General features: G+C 46.9%; 1 protein-coding gene across 4 annotated transcripts in view; it reads left to right on the top strand.

Moving 5' to 3' along the window:
* Nucleotides 1-21,079, top strand: part of SLC25A42 (solute carrier family 25 member 42) — a 147,223-nt gene that overhangs the window by 58,487 nt on the left and 67,657 nt on the right. For all 4 annotated transcript variants that reach the window (XM_085639358.1, XM_085639355.1, XM_085639356.1 and 1 more), the window contains exons 3-5: nucleotides 7,978-8,089; nucleotides 11,344-11,369; nucleotides 12,240-12,406. In XM_085639358.1, coding sequence (XP_085495484.1) covers nucleotides 7,978-8,089; nucleotides 11,344-11,369; nucleotides 12,240-12,406 — 305 coding nt within the window. The remainder of the gene's footprint in view (nucleotides 1-7,977; nucleotides 8,090-11,343; nucleotides 11,370-12,239; nucleotides 12,407-21,079) is intronic.

Here is a 21,079-nt window from a genome sequence, read left to right as displayed (position 1 = left end):
CTATTTCATCCGACGACAAGGGGGCGTCCAGCCGCTCCCGGTCCTCAACGGACAGGCCGGGCAGGGCAATATCTCTCAGTAGAAGGCGAGAGTCATCCTCATCCCTGTCAGTCACCGGGGAGTACACCGCCCGGAGGTGGTCGGCGAAACATTCCACAATCTCATCCGGCTCAGTCACACACACACCATCCGCAGCACGCAACTCGGGGACCACACGATTCACTCTCTCCTTTTTGTCCAGCCACGCAATCAATTTTCCCGCCTTGTCCCCGGCGTCATACAATCGGCCCTGCTGCTCCCTATACATAGTTTTGGCCGCGTCAGTGACCAGGGACCTATATTCAAACTGTTTCAGGCTAAGGGCATGTAGCCCGTCCGGAGTAACATTCGCCTCCAAGGCCGACTCCAGCCCCGTGATGTCAGTCTCCAGCTTCACCACCGCCTCGCTCCTAACCTTCTTAGCCACCACTATCTGGGAGAGGGCGTGTCCGCGGATCACAGTTTTAAAGGCTTCCCACAGGGACAACGCAGACGACACCGACCCCTCGTTTTCACTGAAGTATTGGTCCATGGCCTTAACCAGGCTATCACGAGTCGTAGGGTCCCGCAGGTACCATGGGTTAATGGGAGCTATCCGCCCTGCGGACCGCGACCCGGTGTCAAAGAGAAGCCACAGCGGAGAATGGTCGGAGATACCACGCGCCAGGTGCCTGACCTCTCGAATCCGACCAGTCTGCGCCGCGGGCATAAGGAAGTAGTCTAACCTGGAGAGACTCCCATGCGCCCCCGAGTGAAAGGTGAACTGACATTGGGTCGGATGCATTAGTCTCCAACTATCCACCAGGCCGAAGGTCTCCAACATCCCACCCAGCCATGACTGGGCAGCGGGGAGGGTCCTTGGTGGGTGACGATCCAGTTCACCCGAAACCACAGAATTAAAGTCCCCGCCCATGAGCAGGAGGCCGTCCGGAAGGTCAAGCAGCATTCGACCCAAGTCAGTAAAGGTGGAGTTCTGGAGGCCCGGGGGGACGTAGATTGAAACCAGGGTAAGGGGCTGCCCCTCCCACCTCCCAATCAAACACACATAGCGCCCTCTGTCATCCGAGACTATCCTCGTGATCTCCACCGGAAGGGAGGCTCGCAGGAGAATGCCCACCCCCCTGGAGCCAGTTGTGAAACCAGAATGGGCTACGAGGCGGTATCCCCCCCTGTTCATCGCATGACAGACATTGCCGACCAAATGCGTCTCCTGGAGAAACACCACATCAGGAGTCAAACGACGCAAATATTGCAGTACAACACACCGCTTGATACGGTCCCCCAACCCATTGACGTTCCATGACATAAGCCTCAACCCGTCTCCCCCCATCCCCTCCAATAGATCAAGAGACCCCCAGCCCGCAGCACCGTTCCCAAATGTGGACACAAATCAATACCTCGCCCTGTAAACAAAAAACACACAACAAAACAACCCCTCTTCCCCCCCACCCCCACCCCAAGTCCAACTCCCCCCACCCTGCACCCCTGCGGGCCAAAAAACCCCCCCAACTTGCAGTGTGCCTGTCGCCCCACTAACCCCATTCTACGAAAAGACCCCGGAGGAGGAAAGGGACCCGACCCCGCCCGCACCCCTCACGGGTCCTGGGAAGACACAGTATGCAAAAGAAGTAAGACCCAACTGTACAGTGCAAAACAGCAAAATCAAGGACCAAAAGTCAGTCTAAGGGGACCCGTCACCTGCGGTGCCCCCAGAGGGCCCGGGGCGGCCACCCCCGTCCGGCAGCGAGTCCAGCCAGTCACTTGCGGCCACAGGAGAGTCAAAAAAGGCTGTCCGCTCTCCATGCTCCACTCGGAGTTTCGCAGGGTAGAGCATCGAATACTTCAGGCCTAGCTCGCGGAGACGGCGCTTCACACCTTGGAATCCCATCCGCTGTTTCTGGACCAGTTGCGTGAAGTCCGGGTAAAAATTGATGGTCGAGTTCTCGTGGCGGACCGGGCCATGGGTCCGTGAAGCCTGCAGAATAGCGTCGCGGTCCCTGTAGTGGAACAGTCTGGCCACGATAGGCCTCGGGGGGGCCCCCGGCCGCGGCCGGCCGCCCGGAACTCGATGGGCCCGCTCCACGGCGAAGAATTTGCTGAGGCCAGCCGGGGACAGCTGTTGCAGGATAAGTTCCTCGACCACGAGGTCCACCGGGCGGCCGTCGGAGGACTCCGGGACACCAATGACGCGGATGTTGTTGCGTCGGGCCCGTCCCTCGAAGTCCTCGAGCCGCCGGGCCATGTGGTCGTTGACCACTCTGATGTCCCCAAGCGCGGCCCGCAGATCCGACACCTCCGCACCCAGAGTGGAGGTCCGTGTATCAAGGGCCTGGACCCTCTCGTTGGTTTTGGAGAGGTCGGCCCGAATCAGGGTGACATCGATCGCGACCGTGTCGATCTTACGGGCCAGGGTCTCATATTGCGTCGCGATGGTTTCCCTGATGCCCTCGATGGCGCCCATAATGTCCTGCAGGGAAAGTTCCGTAGAGACGGTCGTGCCTCCCCCTGCAGCATCCGGGGGGAGGCCGGCAGCGCCAGGGGACCCCCTGCCCTGGGTATAGCGGTCCATGTTGTTGCTCTGGACCGCTCCCCCGCGGAGAGAAGCCTTGGTCTTGCGCCCCTCCGTGCCCCCTTTGCCCCCCATGTGAGCACGGTCTCTCAATGGGACCTCCAATCAAGAGGTGTGTGGGCGCCAGCAAAAGGACCACAAACTGTCGGTATAGGGGTCGGAGGCGTTAGGCACACCAGTAGCAGATGGAAGCAAACCGCGGGCAGAGGCCCAGGAAGCACCTCGTCACCTCGAGCACGCACGCCAGCTGGTCTCCTGAAGGCCAAAACCGAAACCGAAAGTGCTGAATCGGCAACTGGCACCGCGCTGAGGCCGCTGTTGTTCAATTGCAGCCCGGCCCCACGGGTCACCTGCACCCCGGCCACCTCCGTCGGGTGGGTCCCAAAAGTTCCGACGACGATAACTCAGGATTCCCAGGTCCGATTAGATTTTAAAAAAGCGATATATGATCAGCTGGTCTTCATCTCCCAGATTCCATAAACCAAATCAGGATATTATCAGGATATATTCCGAGGAGCAGAAAGGGTCCGGGGAGCCCTGCGCTCACGCGACCATCTTGGATGCGCGCTAGGCTCCTCCTCCCAGTGGGGGAGTTTTATGGATGAGGAAAGAGGAGGGTCTTCAGTGATTTTCTAAACTGAAGAAGATTGGGTTCTAATCTCAATCGTTTTGGGAGGTTGTTCCAGCGTTTGGCCGTGTGGACCGAGAAGCGGCGGCCACCGGTCCTGGCTTTTTTGACTCTGGGGACTGTGATGAGATTTTCTCCACTGGACCGGAGGGCCCTTTCTGCTTTGTCAGGGTTTTGTGGGCCAGACAGAGAGCCTTAAAGGCCACTCTTTCTCTGACTGGGAGCCAATGGAGAGACTCGAGGGCTGGTTTAGCAGATGATCTTGCTGGTGTACCAGTCAGAAGGCGCGCGGCGGCATTTTGGACTTTCTGCAAGGTGTTGAGCGTGGCTTCGGGAGCTCCCAAGTAAATAGCATTGCAGTAGTCTAGTCTCGCCAGAATGAGGCCCTGAATGAGAAGTTTCTTGGCGTTCGCTGGGAGCAACGGGAAGACCTTTCTGCAGGCTCTAAGGAGTCCGAAGCATGTTCCTGCAGTTTTTGTTGCCTGCGTTCTAAAGCTTAGGTCGTTATCGATCCAAACGCCTAGGCTTTTTACCTCTTCCTTAGCGGTGGGGGGATTGCCCAGGCAGTCGGGCCAGAGGTGAGGCGGCAGGGAGGGTCCTTTGTGGCCGAGCATCAGTATCTCGGTCTTTGAGCCGTTTAATTTTAGTGATGAGAGGTTCATCCAGCGGTGGACTTCAGTGAGACAGCTATGAAGGTCCGAGGGGGCGTGGTGGGGGTGTGAGACGGTAACCACCAGCTGGGTATCGTCCGCGTAGTTGATTATTGATACGCCGAACGGGTTAACCAGTTTATCCAGTGGGGCCATGTAAACGTTAAATAACATAGGGCTCAAAGATGAGCCCTGCGGTACTCCACAGCGGAGGGGGATAACGGGTGAGTGGCTGTCATTCTCCCAGACTTGGAAAGAACGGCCTGTTAGAAAGGATTTTAGCCATTTCAAGGCCGTGCCCCTTACTCCGATTTCTCCCAGTCGTTGGATAAGGGTAGGATGGTCCACAGTGTCGAAGGCCGCACTGAGGTCCAGGAGGATCACTGCCACTGATCCTCCTGTGTCCAGAATGCTTCTGGCCTTCTCCACTGCTGCCAGGAGGGCGATGTCAGTGCCCTGTCCTGGGCGGAACCCTGTCTGGGAGACCCCTAGTAGACTGTTGCTCTCCAGGAATAGTGACAGTTGTTTGTTCACTATCTTTTCCGCGATCTTACTGTTGCCTGGGAGGAGGGAGATGGGTCTGTAATTGGAGAGGTCCTGTGGGTCTAACGAGGGTTTCTTTAGAAGGCCTTTGACCGCTGCCGTCTTCCAGCTAGGGGGTACTGTGCCCTGCAGGAAGGAGGAGTTGATCAGTGCCGTGAGGGGGGGTGTGATGGTGCTAGTCACTTTTTTCCGGAAGCGGAGGGGTGCAGGGTCGAGTGGGGACCCACTTTTGATTGAGGCCAGTGTTGTCTCAACCTCTTCCGTGGTGACTGGACCGAAGGCGTCCAGGGGGGGGGGGGGGGGGGGGGTTTGTCAAGTTGGTGGGGAGGATGGGTAGTGGAGTTTATGCGAGCCCTGTCCGTGTACCCCGGTTCGGGGGGGGGAATTGCATGGAGGATTTTTTTTATTTTTTTTATTTTCTCGTCAAAGAAGGTGGCAAGATTTGTACATTTGCTTTCCGCTTCTTTGGGATCGAGTGGCTTGAGAGGAGGGACAGGGGCATGCAGGAGTTCTTTTAGGACGGCGAAGGTTTCGTGGGCCGAACATGCGGCATTTTTAATTCTACTCTCGTAGAAAACAGATTTGGTGTTACGTAACTGCTTTTTGTAGATATTTATAGAGGTATGAAATATATCTTTTTTCTCTGCCGTTTTGTCCTTCCTCCAAGAGCGTTCGTTCCTCTTGCAGGCCTTCCGCAGAAGGTTAAGTTCAGGGGTGTACCATGGGGCGGATTGACTCTCTTGGTGCGTTTCAGGGAGCTGGTTTTTGGCAGGATGGTGTCAAGGGATTGGGTGACCCACGTGTTGAATTCTTTGTCCGCAACTATGGTGTCTTGAGAGGGAAGAGGGACGTTTTCCCTTAGTTTGGCTGCCCATTCGTCCGGGTCCAGTTTGTGCCATCGTCTTGTCCGGATTCTTATTTTGGGGGATAGAGGGGGCGGAGAGTTGATCGCCCATAGGAAGGGGACCAGGAAATGATCTGTCCAGGGGAGGGGGACGTGATCAAGGGTTTTCAAGTCTGGGATGTTTGTAAATATGGGGTCGAGCAATTGCCCTCTATCATGAGTGGCCTGTCGATTTTTTTAGGTCAAGGTCGGTGGAGGTGATGTCCTGTAGCAGTTCTATCGCTTGCTTGTCGGCCGGGTCCAGAAAGTGGACATTAAGGTCCCCCAAAAGTAGGTAGTTGGAGGAGGATGTGCACTCAATGGAGATCTTATCGATGATTTTACTTGGAATTTCGGCCAAATGGCCTGGAGGGCGGTATACAAGGGTTCCAGACAGTGAGGTAACTGGGGAGATTTGTATGGCAAAGTTACAGCTTTCACATCCCTTGATGTTGCCATCCGAAGTTCTGCAAGTAAAAACGTCCTTGTAAATTATGGCTAGTCCACCACCTCTCCCCTCTGATCTGTTCAGTGAACACATAAGGTACCCGGGAGGGAGTGCAAGGACTATGTCGGGGCCATTGCTGGACGTAATCCATGTTTCAGTTAGAAACAAGATATCTGTTGCATGGTTGGTGATTAAAAGGTTGATTTCGTGCGCGTGCTTCACGAGCTCATTACATCACATTGTTTTTGTGCCGCGATATTATTTAAAAAATGCACTGCACATGTTTTTTATTATTTTGTCCTTTTCTCTGCGAATCCCTCTCTGAACACTTCGTTCAAGGTCGAACAACAGTGGACCCCAGTTTGTCAGTGATAGGTTGGCAACGTAGCTTGGCAGTTAGACACAATATAAGTTCACATTTGCTGTTTTCGAGCTGAACACCTCTTATCATATACCCCGGGACTTGCTTATACAGACAGAGGGTAACTTATTGCAGATGGAATGGTCCTGAAAGGAATGTGCCAGATTTGAGCAACCTGAGATGCAGACTACCTAATTGCATTTAACAAGTATGGGGGCCGGTTCTAACCTCGGAGATCTCGGATATATCACTGTGCCTATGTAGTGAAGATAGGCTAAGGCAGATATATCAGTTACCATAGTAATGACTTCTCATCGTATATAGTTTACTTTTGATGCCAATTACTTTGCTGGCATGTAGATGTTTTCTAGTTGCCACACAGTTGTTTCATAATAGAGCACAATCGTTTCAATTAACCCCTTCCCCGCTCATGACGGAACCGCTCCGTCATGAGCCACGGTTGCCGTGTGCTCATGACGGAGCGGTTCCGTCATGCCACGACCGTTGGCGGCCGCTCCGCCCACGCGGCGCTGTTTCCCCGCCTGTGCGGGGGGACAACGCAACTGGGCGGAGTCATGACAGAACCGCTCCGTCATGAGCACAGCTCAACCGTGGCTCATGACGGAGTGGCTCCGTCATGAGCACAGCGCCACCGCGCTGCCCCCCCGCACCCCCCAGCGCTGCGGCGGAATTGCCGCCGCAGCGAAGGGGTTAATATTGTGAACTTTCCTCATGTCTTTTTGTTGTTTATTATGGATATACATGAGTGCGAAAACAAAAGGTGATGATCTGTTTCCACGGTTCCCCTGGGGGCTGAAGAGTTGTGTTCCGGGGTGCCAATTTACCTGTTACTCTGGGATGGTTAGGAGGGCATGTAAGGCAGTATGAGCTAGTCGGATTTAGGCCTATAGGTACTGATGTGGTATGGTGACTCAGTCCCTAGATTCCGACGTCCTGTGGTCCATGGCATAATTCTGTTTCTAGACAGAATCCCTGCAACAAATGAATGGAGGAGAGCGTCTCCAGCAAGAAGTCTTCATCCTCCTGTGTCATATGCATTTCTACTTTGTGGTAGGTGGCTGCACTGTGGAGCACCCTGTGGTAAGAGGTGGTGTTGTCTAGTGGGGAGGATTTTACAGATCAAGGCCGAGTGAGTTTCTCCAGGAAGGTCTATATCATAATCGTCCCCCAGATCTTCATGTGGTTGTGGTTCGAAAAATGCATCATAAGGATTGTGAGAAGATCCTGGATTGCCTCATCTCCCCCCCCCCCCCCCCCCCCCCCCCCCAACCACCTGCCAGATTGTGGAGAACCCTGTGGCAGAGAGATGCAGGGTCATTAAGTGGAAGGAGCGAAGCAGAGGAATGAGGAGGTGGGGATGAAGGCAGAGGAGGTGGTGAGACATGAGGCACTGGTGGACATGGCAGAGGTGGCTGGAGACTGGTGCCTCTGTCTTGGCACCTCTTCTCTTTTGGCTGTGGCTCCAGTGGCATGTTGTGGGCTTAATCGAAAGTCAGTTTCCTCTTGGGGGGGGAAAGGAGTCCTTTGGCTTCGGTGACAGCTGTGTAAGGATCCGACCAGCTTGTGGGTGTATCAAGATGTGCGCTTGGAGCTGATGCCAATGCACATTACCAAATAGGTGGAGTCGCTATACCTCATGACTCAACTGTTTTGAAGAAAATAAAGTTGCACAGTCCAAGCCCAACACTAGATGGCAGGAGTATGCACAGCGTGTGAATCTACAACCAGATGCCACGAACAGCTGCTTACAGAGTAAGTACCATTTTGCTTCTGGCTCTCACAAACCTTTTCCATTTAATGCGTGTATTGCTATAAGAGTGTTTTCTTTCTTCCAGGGATCCAAAGACGGCAAACATGTGCTTAATTCCCTGATGTCTGGAGCATTTGCTGGTGCTGTTGCAAAGACTGCTGTTGCACCGCTGGACAGAACAAAAATCATATTTCAAGGTAAATACTGCAAATCTGCGGAAGGTTATCTCAACAGAACACCATGGGTTTAAAGTAAACTATTGAGGTGTCGTTCTTAATATAACTTGTATTGAATGCTTAGCCTTGTGAGGTTTCCAGTTTCACCAGGCCAGAAGATACGGATATACTCATGAACAGATTGGGCTACCAGATTATCACACCCTCCCCCTCCTCAATTTCACACCTTACTTCCTAACTCTTAAGCGTATTTTGCCATGCTGTGGCAAGATTTGAGATTCGCTTACAGCTTTCTCAAGAGTTCAAGGACAGTCCACCTTTTACTTCCGGACAGCCCTTTCACCTACAGAGATCCTGCCATTCTAGTTCATTCCCTGATACACTTGTCATTATGTTTCAAGACAGCTTTTTCAACTTCTGGATTTTGAGGATTCGTTTTCTAATTTTAATAGAATGAGCAAAGGTACCTTCCACATCCATTACCTAGACCTTCTTTGCTCATTTGTCGGTTATGAACATTAGCAGTCACAACTGTATTTAGTAGTTAAATGAATCACTAGCACTTCAAACAGAAGCTCATTAGATAGCAGAATATAGGCTATGGATGAACAAAGTTGTGGATAGACGTATCCAGAAATGGTGGAAGCCATAATGCAGCCAGAGATGAGTGAGAGGGCAATGTAAGAGGCTTGGAATAAGTTACATAGTTTACTTGTTAAGGAATGGGATGTTGAATTAAACCATTTGAAGTTTTTACACTTTTGTTTACTGGGAATGTAACCAGTAGATTCAAAACATCTTTCGTCTCAACATGCTGTATTTGACAATTAGTGGAAAATAAGCCTTTTCTACTTAGGTTTAAGGATTTAGTTGGCTTTAAGCACAGAAAGGTTAGAAAGTCCCATGTAGAAGATATTTGAGCGAATTGCGCTGTGTAAGTGACACGTGCTTTCATTATTATGCGCTTTCAGTGAAGGAAGTTTGAGCCGATGTAGACTGACACCTGTGTAGGTCCTGAAGACTCTATTATGTGATTTCGGTCTGCCAGATTTGGCAGAGCAGTTAAACAAAGTTTTTAGTGCTATGCTGTCTGCATCTTGCCGCCTCACAATTTGTGTTGGATGTGGCGAGTTGGTTATTCACCTGTAGTCATGGATCCTAGTCATCTGGTGTGTGCTGCATACTGCTCATGCCGTCTCCTAAATTTGAAGTTGTATGCTTTTCGCCCAGTTTGTTTGAATTTAGAATGTGTGAAAATTCATGTGTCCTCAATCGTGAATAAAGAAAATGGGATTATGTTTACCTTTTAAGCTAATTAGAATAGGCCTAACATTTTTTACATGCCCTTAACAGCGAACATGTAGCGTTGTCATATGACAGATTGAAAGGATGTTAACTTGTATAGAACACATTTGCGTTTTTGTTTTAACTAGCATGTTAATTGTTCAATCTATATACTTCAGTTATGTTGTTATATATAATAATGTCCTATTAATGATCTGATTACTGCATGCAGGCTAAACGCTGTCATTTTAAATTAGCCTTTATTTTTAAAATACAGATCAGTGACTTTGAAGCAGTTTTCTGAAATCTCTGGTTTTCGTGGTCCATTTTCCATGAAGCCAAAATATTTCCTCCCCTATACCAGGATGGTTGACTGTATGGTATTATTCTCATCTGTTTTACGGTGCACTGTGTTTTTGTATCGGTGCCCCGTATTAAGAACTTTTTCTCCGTAGTTTCACAGTCGAATGCAAACAGTCCTTTTGTGCGTCATCTTTTCATCATATTACATAATTGTTGAGCTAGCCTTTAGATAATGTATGAGTCGAGTTTCCTCTTGTTTGATAAAGGGCGTATAACACTATTTAATTCTTTCCTCTGGCTAGAAGCTTGAACGTTATTGGACTGAATATTCCGAAAGGTGCAGACCCTTGCAGTATATGGTCCATTTTCTACAGAGGGGTTTTATATATCAGTTTACAGTAAATGTCTTGCTTATGGTTCTGTTTTGTGGCATTTCTGCCAGTGTACGCCACTGCTTACTGTATAAATATTTTTTTATCATGAGGTCTTATAAAGACTTTTTTAAAATATACTAGTGAATCTCTGTAAGCCATTAGATCGTTTTAAGAAAGCAACATTTTTTCTCTCTTTTGCTTTACTTCCTGATGCGAACCTGCACAATACTATACTAAAGGCTATTGCCTTTTATGTTTAAGTCTATTGTACCAGAAACCTATGGTGAGACGTGTGTGTTCCATCTGTGTCTCTGCTCTCGGATAGCCTTAGTACTTAGATTTAGCAATATCACTTTCATCCTTTGTGTTTCTTTGTATTGTTATTAACTGTGCATTCATGGTGCCAAATTCTGATATCAAGTGACCGGTTTCAGAAGAATTGGATCTATCACTAGCAGCAAAAACAGAGAATGTTATATGATCTAGTTCTGCAGCACTTTAGGTGATATTATGACTGCATTTTTTTATTGTCATTCCCTTGTTAGTGCAGCAGTTGGTCGGAGATTATGGTGGATCACTCGTTATGATTCAAATTTTGGGGAAATCCCTTAAACTGATGTGTTATTAAATGATTTGCCGACAAATGAGTTCGAGTTGACAGACTGAAAATAAAAAAGACTACTTGACATTCATGCCCATCCCTTTAGGCAGCGGTGTCTGAGGCTCGTCTGCAGTTGTGCTCGGTTTTGACTGTGTAAATTATCTTATTTAGATTAATTGTATGTAACATACTCTGGAATGCTATGGCCCTCTAGGAACCATGTTGGACAGTCTGCTGTAGAGTTACTGAGATGGTAAAACACAAAGCGTGTTTTTCAGCGACATTTTACAGACCAGGGACAGAGGTTTATGTGGCATCTTCTTGTGACTTCAGCATGTTAACTTTACAGAGATGCTTTGCTTGAGAAGGGTAATGCGGATTCACTTCTACAGTTCACCGCTCAAACAGATGAGGCGGAACAACAGTATAGTATAAATACAGTCTGTTACATTTTTAAGTATAACTCCATACATTGATCACTACTTCTCTTGCCTCTTAATGTGTACTGATTCTCCCTAGATGTAGTTTCGCAATTGCAGCTGATAAAATGTGATTTCACTTCTAAAGATTTCTGATTTGTTATTCTGTGACGTTTGATTCTGTTATGTAATTTTTGGAACTGTTTTGTTCCGTGGTGTGGAAGACACACTCAGTAAGTTTTGTCCCAGTCCTAACCTTTTGTTTTTGTTTATTTTCTTGATCTCTTTTTCCAGTGTCTACAAACAGATTTTCTGCCAAGGTGAGGCAATGTACATATAACACCTGCTCAGAAAGAAACTATTTGCTTTAATAGGAAAGCCGTTAATCCTCTTCCGACGTTTTGATTCTCACTAACGGAAATAAAGTTTTTGCACTTGTGAAAATGCTGTGCCTAACATCCTTACTCCACTGCCACAATCCATGGTGTCATACAGCAGAATTCAGCTTGGGACAACCCTCAGAATATCAGCTCCATCTTGATCAAAGAGTGGTTTGCGTCTTGTCAAGTCAGTAATCCAGCTCCAAATGGTACAGTTCAGTTGTGTGGTCTCTCCAAAGAGGTTTCAGCTAATTGATCACACAGTATGTGTTTGCTCCTAGATTTCTTGGTTAAATGCAGGACATTCGCAGTGAAAATATTTGGCTGTGGTTCACTGCACATTGTCAAACTAAAGATTGTGAAAGATTTTAGTTTTTCACAATTAATTGTATAACCAGGAATATAACAATTTTCGAACAGAAAAGAAATACCAAGTCATTTTCAAGTGAAGACATACTGTAATCAGTGAAGCGATTTATTTATGACTTGACAACACACTTGCTAATTTTTAAAGGTATTTATCTTGAGGTGCTTCGATATACCCTGATATTCTGAATATTTGATTTTTGTTTGCTAACTCTTTCTAATATGTGATTAGCTGCTCGCCATTTACTTTCTGTGGAAATATTGAAGTGTGGCATGCGTGGTTTAACACCTTCCTGTATAGGTTTTGTTTTTCAGCAGTGTACCTCTTGAAGAAATATTTTAATCTCACTCAGAGCTTTAGGATCCCATATTCAGGTTAAAAAACGGTAATTGTTCTAGTTGTTCATTCATTTTGTTGTTCTTTTAATTTTGTTTCCCATGTAGGAAGCCTATCGGTTGATCTACCATACATACCGCAAAGATGGGTTCTTCAGCCTCTGGCGAGGGAACTCTGCCACCATGGTCCGTGTGATCCCCTATGCCGCCATCCAGTTCTGTGCACACGAAGAGTATAAACAACTCCTGGGGGGCTACTATGGCTTTCAGGGAAAGTAAGAACATTGCTCATTGTGTTTAATACAATACCTTTGAATATAGATCCACCGCTTCTAGAACAGTGAAAAGACAAGTGTACTCCTATTTGTCAGTCCTCATTTGAAATAGTCTTTCAATAACACGAATGAAAGATGCCCTGACTTGCTCCTGCCTTAATTCAAAACCCATTGCTAACAGTTTTGGTAAACAAGGAAAACCCTTTTTACTGAATGCCTGAAGCAGATTGCCCCACTTTTCCACTGTTCCTGTAATTAATGATGTCATTGTAGGAACCCACCTAGGCAGCATTTTCAGCAAGTTTTATTGAAGCAGGCTCAAGTTTGTGCTCAGATCTGACCTTTCACAATGTCTTTGATCTCCTATTTAAGCAGTGTCAGGTGACATGAACAAATCAGTACCACCTACTACATTGGTTGTGTGTGTATATATATTGTTTATTACAAAAATACATCACAAAAGAGCACACTACGTCATGTAATTGTTTAAACACCCCACTTACCAGAAGACTATAAAGAGATACATAAATGTATGAAGACTAGTGTTCATCTCCTATTCTGTTGCCTAATTTCATGAGAACCCTACAGGAGAGAATGTAATCAACTTGCTATACCTATAAAAACACATTCCACATGGATCCCAAATTGGTTGACATTAAAAGGATTTGTCCTACTCTTCCTGCCACAGTAAGTAGTTGACATGTTTGAGCTCCAAATTTAGAGGACATCATCCTCTGGACCAGTACTTCACATAATTTAGGGGGATTTTCCTTAGGTTATGTTATGTTGATATAAGCTTATAAAGCGCATGGTCCCCAAAGGGTTCATGGCGCTAATCATGCATAGTGTCGTTGCGTAAAGACTATTTAATAGGCTTGCCCAAACAGCCATGTTTTCAGGGCCCTTCTATAACCCAAGAGGTTGTCACAGCTCCTGGTTGTCAATGGGAGAGAATTCCAAAATTTGGAGGCAAGGTAAGAGAACCTGCAGCCTCCCTGACGTTTAAGTTTGATGGCCGGGATGGTAAGTAGGTGAAGGTTGGCTGAACGTAAATTGCGCTGAGGAACGTGCTTTATGACCATATCACTGATAAATTTTGGGCTCTTGCAATGCAGCGCCTTGAAGGCTAGACAACCCGTCTTGAACGCAGCACGTTGCAGCACGTTGCGCCACGGGCAACCAGTGAAGTTTTAACAACCAGGGCCTAGCCGATTGCCATCTCGGCTGTTTGTAGATTAATCTTGCCGCCTGGTTCTGAACTATTTGTAGACGTTTGAGCAGAAATTGAGGCAGACCGATTATAGAGAGAGTTTGAGAAATCAAGGCGTGAGAGAACTAGCGCTATTGGTGCAGATTGGGGTGTACAAATTCTCCCTACTTCCACAGATAGAGTAAATTCACAGATACACGCACATACACTCATCATACGCTTGGGCCCATTTCTCTAACATACACTCAGATTACTCTATCAACACTGAACCTGTGGAAAGAAAACCCTTCTAAACACCCTGCATCTACACTTATGGTCGATAAGACCTAATTGACACTGTCTTGAGTCATGATTTAACCAATAATAATCAACAATAATCAAAATAGAGTACTCAATAATTGACAAGAAATAACCACCAACACAGTATCTCAAATAATGGTAATTTATATAAAATTAGTTCAAAGAAAATCAATTCGAAAGCAAAATCATTATTCTCATAATTACCTATTCTAGCTAGATGTCATAAATGGGTCAGGACTGGTCTCTCGATAAAAGTCTCTTAGATCACCGTCCTCACAGCATCGATCCTCACCAACGCAAGTTCGGAAAGAAGTGGCCTCAGAATCCAAAATGCAACGAACGAACCCTCTCTAGGCTAACAATATTTATAATAAATTTAACAAAAGGAAGGCAACATAAAATGTTTTAGATATCCGCTGAACCGCTGAGCAGAGCGAGCAGGAAAGGATGTAGCATCGCTACATTTGGAAAATCTCCGCTCAGAAAAACCACAAAAATAAAAAGACGGAAGACGGAACTAAATCTTGAAAAATGTTTCTTTTTCATGTTCATATTTCCTCGGAACCAGCATGATGATCATAATGTTCATTGAGGCTCCTTTGTCTTCCAAGGACATTTGGATGTCCGCCCAGAGCTGCTGTCCTCACGGAAAACTTTTTAACCAGGCGAAGACTGTGGTCAGATGACTCTCGACCATGTTCAGCAAGGCCTTCTCATCAAAATCTCAGCACTCGAATTTAGGCTTTAAACGGTAGCCATTTTTCACTAGGCCAAAACGTATCATCTTAATTAAAAGAGACAAAAACAACGTTACCACAGCATAGTGATTAAACAGTGTTAACCCCACTAATACCCTTATGTGTATGTAATTATCTAGCCTTTGCAACACAAGAAAAGCATTAGTACACGACATTTAAAAAGCGTTTTTGTGCTTTAAAATAAACAGCACTCAGCAACATTTATTAATAAAACATGCACATTATTAGTAAACAACACAAATGCATCCCCACGTGTAGTTTTCTCTTGTTATTTCGTATTGGTTAATTAGAACATTTACACAAAACAAATAATTAGTAATTATAAATTAATAATTTTAATTTCTTTCGACAATAGACAAACCAGAGCTTAAAAAACCCAATAGATTTTCAACAGAAAACTCTGCTCCAGCACTATCACAACCTGAAAGAGGGCTGAGTGGGTCAGCAGATAAGCAGTCTTCCTGATTTTACGCAATTGGAAGAGACTGGTGGAAACCACTGCACCCACTTGTCCTCTGAGAGATCTGCGTTTATGGTAACCCCTAAACTTTTCACGGAGGGGGAAGGGGTAGGAGGGGGGCCTAATTCGCTCGCCCAGAAATGCAGGCCCCAGCAGACATCGCTCTTCCCGGGCAGCACAAGTTCCGTCTTGCCCGGGCTGAGCTTCAAATGGTTAAGGTCCATCCAACGCTGGAAATGGAGCATAGTAGTTTGAAATTCCGTGGCGGAATTAGGAGAATCCAGAGGGAGCACAAGCTGGAGGTCGTCGGCGTAGTTTTGGATGGTTATTTTTCTGTTTTTTAGTGAGTGAATCAAGGGCCTAAGGTAGAGATTGAACAGCAGTGGGGAAAGGGACGAACCCTGCGGGACCCCGCACGAAGTGGATAAATTGGGGGCAGTGAAGAGGAATGATCACATAAATATATTGGTTCAATACCAGAGTGTCACCACATTATATTAAACCACAGCACACAATAGAAGTGATAAAATATTCTTAAGTCTAAGATTCACCACTGTTCATAATGGCGAAGTCCTACAATAATTCCTCCACATCAAGAGAAGCCTCGATCTTTTAGCAAAATAAAATGAGTGGTGCATATAAATACCGAGACATAATTGTAGTTGTCTGGTGGTGGCAGTCTAAGTGCATGAAATGCCATCCTTGCCTTAACTTATCCCTTGCCACTTTGAATGATTCTTAAAAGGGTATACAGCTCTCAGAGAAAAGTAAATACCACTAGGACTCTATCATCAATTCACTTCTTATCACAAGAGCACATATTTTTGTCAAAGGTATGAATAAAATCTAAAAGGGTAGAAAAATTATATTTTTGGAAAAGAAAAAAAAGAAGAAAAATATAGTGAGTTTTCATTAGTGTAGCTGCAGTGGTCATAAAAATGGCATGAGGTAAAATGGCTACTGGGTCTGCACACTATACCCTACTCACTTCAGAAAGCATTTAAAAAGGCAGCGGCCCTTTTATCTATGTGTTTGAGCTTTAAGCTGTGTTTCCCTCGAGCTTCATAGTCTTAAAAGTGGAAAAAAGAAGAATAAATGGAATAGAACATTTCTAATTTCCAGTTTGGGGGTTTGCTAAGGGTTGTTGCGTCGTTTAGAAATTATTCTGAAGGTTATGAATTTAGAGGGGATGGGGTTATCTTTCATTGAGTAGTTTGTTCTTTTTGTGACTACTTTAATCAACTTTGAAGATGTTTTTACATCTGCTATGTGTTTGAAATGCTATTATAATGAAGTGTAACTGTCTTTATCGATTTATCTCAATCTGTGAATCAGTGTAAACCTGCCTCCTGTGTTATCCTTGAGGTCAAGATGTATAGTAAAGAAACCTGGTGATAGGACTTCTGATGATTAGTGTGGTGGATGTCAAGATGTTCTTGCTTATTGTGTCCTGCACCTCAAACACAAGTGGCCAGCCTTTGTTCAAATGTAGTTGTGGACGAGTCTGTAGGGTTCATGTTTTGATATTCTGGTAGTTCACTAGGATGCTACAGGTTATGTTTGACAACTGGGAATCAACAGGGAATTTGTAAGAGTTTGTGATTGTCGACACTGATGATTTAAAAAAAAAGTTTATTCGAAGGATGCTGGAGGCAGGATGCCTTTCCTTTGACAGCTTTGTAGGCTTGTGAGCAGTCCACAGAAGCAGTTATTGAAGTTGAGACATAGAACTTGAAAAGAAGTTCAGAGGTTTCTCGAGGAGAAACAGTACTGTTGTGGAGAAAGAGATCCTGAACTGGAAGAAGGAGAAATTGTGTCACTGTATGCAAAATATGAGGGTTTGGAATTGGTAAGTGGTTAGACCCCTCCCTGGAATGGCAATTGTTGTCTCCAAAAGGAATTCTTCTGCCAGAGGTTACGTCATACCACTCAAGGATTAGGAAGGTGGCTGATTTGTTGGTGTTCTGTGCCAGGGTTAGGCCCAAGTAACGGAGCTACACATTTTCTTACATGTCCTAATTTTGCACAACAGCAATTCTGCAGTGACCTTTTGCACATATTTGCGAGCACAGCAATGTTGGATTAGTTTCTCTAAAACTACTTTATTTACACATCACACACATCACACACATCACACACATCACACACATCACACACACACACATCACACACACACACACACACACACAAAGACACACAGACACACACACAGACACCCCCCCCCCCATTATAAATAATGAGCATCCCAAGAGATTGCCAGAAAAGACCCTTCAGCTGACTCCGAGGGTCCCTGCATGCTGAGACTTCACTATTCACTGGTCTGAAATCTCATTGAGGGGGTGTCCAGTTTGTAACCAGGATAGGCTCCTACATTCTCTCCCACCAGGTAATGGGGTTTGATTGTCCCTTGGTGGGGAGTTTTGGCTTCACACTATAGGTACACGCAGAGTAGGGTTTGCATAGTAGGAGTACGCCTGATTACTGCCTTGTTTACATGCCTGCACATATACGTAGTTTTAGCACCATGGTAGTCCTATATCTCTATTTACTCTCTTGGTGCTTGTAATCCCTTTCATCTGCTTCTGTGTACTGACTATCGCAGCACATGTATTCTATACAAGAATAACATTGGTTTAATAAACATATTGAAAACGTCCCATTATGTATTCTATATATATGTCTCTGAGCACAACAGAGCACCAGTGACTGAGCGAAAGGTTATGATCTGTTACCCCGATACCGGAGGGGTAAGGGTGTCCTGTTTAGTGGTTGCCAGAAACTATTCGCTCCCTGGTAACTTAGGAGGGCTTATGGGGCACTGTGAGCAAGCTGGTCTCTAGGTCAGCATATCCTGCGGGAGTGCCTAGATCCAGTCTAGGCACCTCGCCCAAAGTTTGTTGTCCAACAAACGTGCATGTCCTACGGATTAGTGGGAACTACACGACATTGCGCCGCCAACGTTGTTTGGGTTCTTAATTAACGCTCTAGCTGAGTAGGGCAAGTAGTTCAGTTGTGCTTTTCTCAGAGACCCCTACTTGCCTTCAAACTGAAGATGTCTATGGTGGGAAGGGAATCTGCCTCAGCTGAGTAAGTATACCCTATGTATTGGCTGTAAGTTATTCAAGCTTGTAGGATAAGGATTCTTCCCACATTGTGTAAACCCTGTCTATATAAATTCATTTACTAAATGTCTTCTCTCTTCACACAATGTCTGTAAATGGGGAAGCAGGTGAAGAACAAGTAGTTAATCTAAATATTACAGAAAATTGCAGGCATGCAGTTTCAATGAAATTACTACAATATGGTCGGCCGGCAACTTCTGAGACGTTACCTTTGTGGTTGAGGCACACGAAGCATTCAGAACAGAGGTCTTTTATTCTTGGATTACATTCCCGACTGTGGATGCTTGCACACATTTTTCACACTTTCATTGAAGATAAAACACCGGATGAATACATTCCATATGTGGGCATAGAAATTCCATTAACTTATCAAGAACACATAGTCTGAAAGTGTAACGCCCTGAACGTCTCAGGATCGTTTAACAGACACGATAATGAGAACGCAACCACTTGTGAAGGTTTAGTTATTTTAATGAAGGCAAAAATAATACAGGGAATAAACAAAGGTTATAGTCACTGGAATCCTCCAGGCTAAGTACGTTACCAGCCCACAGCACGGATGGTCCTAACCGTCCTCTGCATATACGCCGATCCCGGCGTATGCCAACAGAGGGCAGAAATGAAATGGCCGACAATGCCAATCGGTAGGCTGCGAGGGGCACGAAGAGTGTTGGGGAGAATCGAGGAGTCAGGAAAACACCCAGCCGGGGTCTCTACCTGAAGGGAGCAGCCGCTCAACCTCTTCCTCAGACTGCACCGGGACGCGGAGTCACCTCCTGGTGATGCGTCACCGATACCCCAATCACAAGCAAAGAAGACTGAACCGAGAGCAGCCGCTCGATCGATCCTGTGGACTTCCGAGTCTGTAACGCGGCAAACACCTCCTGGTGTGCGTTACAGCTGGCAGTCCCTGTATCTCTGGTCGGGCTGGGAGTTACGACTCCAACCAGCAAAAGCGCCACTGCGCTTTGACTCAGCCGAGTCAAAAAGCGAAGCTCAATGGTTATCCGGTAGAGCTTCCGGGTCCTTCACAGGTGACGATGGGGCAAGACACGGCCCAGGGAGTAACGACTCGACCTACCTCCGTTCTTGCCTTACTGGAGCACCACTCCGGAACACTGCTCTTCACTAAGCAGGTACGTCGGTGTAAACACAATATCCGACAGCGTTGTACCTCCCGGTTCCTCCCTTTATACGGCGTGTTTTCCTTGAGTTATGTAACAGCTCTCCTGTTTACATAAGGGTGTGTTTTCCTTGAGTTATGTAACAGCTCTCCTGTTTACATAAGGGCGTGTTTTCCTTGAGTTATGTAACAGCTCTCCTGTTTACATAAGGGCGTGTTTTCCTTGAGTTATGTAACAGCTCTCCTGTTTACATAAGGGCGTGTTTTCCTTGAGTTATGTAACAGCTCTCCTGTTTACATAACCTCTCAACCGCTAAGCATCCTGGGAGATGTAGTCCGTTTTCGCTGGTTACCGTTTTCCTCCCCTCGCATGACAGGAATTCTTGACAGAAAGAGACTGTTAGTTATAGATCCCTAATCTTAGAATTACCGTCAGACTAGATCCGAAAAAAACTTTCTTAGTTGTACCCCTGCGAGTCGGTAGGTAGCGTCGGTCGACTCCGTGTCCGTTGTTGCGCTCGCCAGGATGAAGTCACGGTGCCTATTTAGATGCCGCCCCTGCGCGATAACGTCAGTTCTTTCTTTTTTGGCGCCAGCCTAGCGCATATCTGGAGAGAGTCACTTTTTGACTAAGTTTTTTTCAACTTTTGTCGACTTCTTTTTTTGAGTCTTCGACTCTTGGTGCGTGAGCGATGTCCCATTGTTGGACTGGCTTCAGGCCCTGTGAGGCCTGTCACAAACTGATAACTGTGACGGACCCGCACCTCGTGTGCCTCTGGTGCCTGGAGCATGACCACGATCCAAAGTCGTTCTCTGACTGCCGTGCCATGAATCCTAAGTCTTTGCGGGAGTGGTACCGAAAGCTGCTGAAGGCCCGGCATGCGGCTCCGCGTCATACCCTGTCTCGCACGAGAGGAAGGTCTCGAGACCAGTCGTGGAGCCCCCATACCTCGTCACACCCAGTCCTTCAAGTCTTCGGGTAAGTCGAAGCACAAGAAGAAGGTTAAGAAGCACTGGCGCTCTTCACCTTCTCCCCGTTGGTCAGCTGACGTGACACGGGACACGGAGCATCGTCGCTCTAAGATTCTGTTTTTGTTGCCTACTTCTGGGACGACTCCGTGCCTCCCTCCCTTTCCGGGTGCCGGAGCATCCCCTGCCCAGCCTCGTGCATTTTACGAAGCCCTCCTTTCCATCTTTGGGCAGCCAGACTCTGCCGGCGTGCCTTTGGTCCCCGCGGAGTCCGTGGGGTGTTCTGGGCCTTTGATGCATGCAGCTCCAGTGCCGGTGGACCCCCGAGGATCCAGGTCTGGATCTGGTTTGCGGCCAGTCGACCATACTCGACCTTCCCCGGTGCCGATCCTGGCGTCAGTTGTTCCCCGACCGACACGGTCCCCAACCTTACCCCTGTGATGGTACCGTAGTCGGGTCGACTTCGGCCAATGTTGAATCCGACTCCGGAGGGTACTTTTGTTCCCCATTTCATCCCTGGTGTTAGCTATAGCCCAGAAGGTGGTGATGAGGATTCGGAGGGGTCACTTGACCCCTAAACAGACCAGCTTGAAGAGCCCAACTGGAGAGAGGACCTGGGTGACGCCAGTGATCTGGACACTTCCCCAGACCTTGGGATGCTTTCTCCCCCTACCGTGGCTATGGAGGAGGGAGCATCTTACGCTGTGAGGGTGTGAAGGGCAGCTGAGACT

Source organism: Triturus cristatus, chromosome 12 (genome assembly GCF_964204655.1).
Source record: "Triturus cristatus chromosome 12, aTriCri1.1, whole genome shotgun sequence".
NCBI classification, from domain to species: Eukaryota; Metazoa; Chordata; class Amphibia; order Caudata; family Salamandridae; genus Triturus; species Triturus cristatus.
The sequence above is the reverse complement of the archived record's forward strand: the minus strand, read 5'-3'. Positions and strand labels throughout refer to the sequence as shown.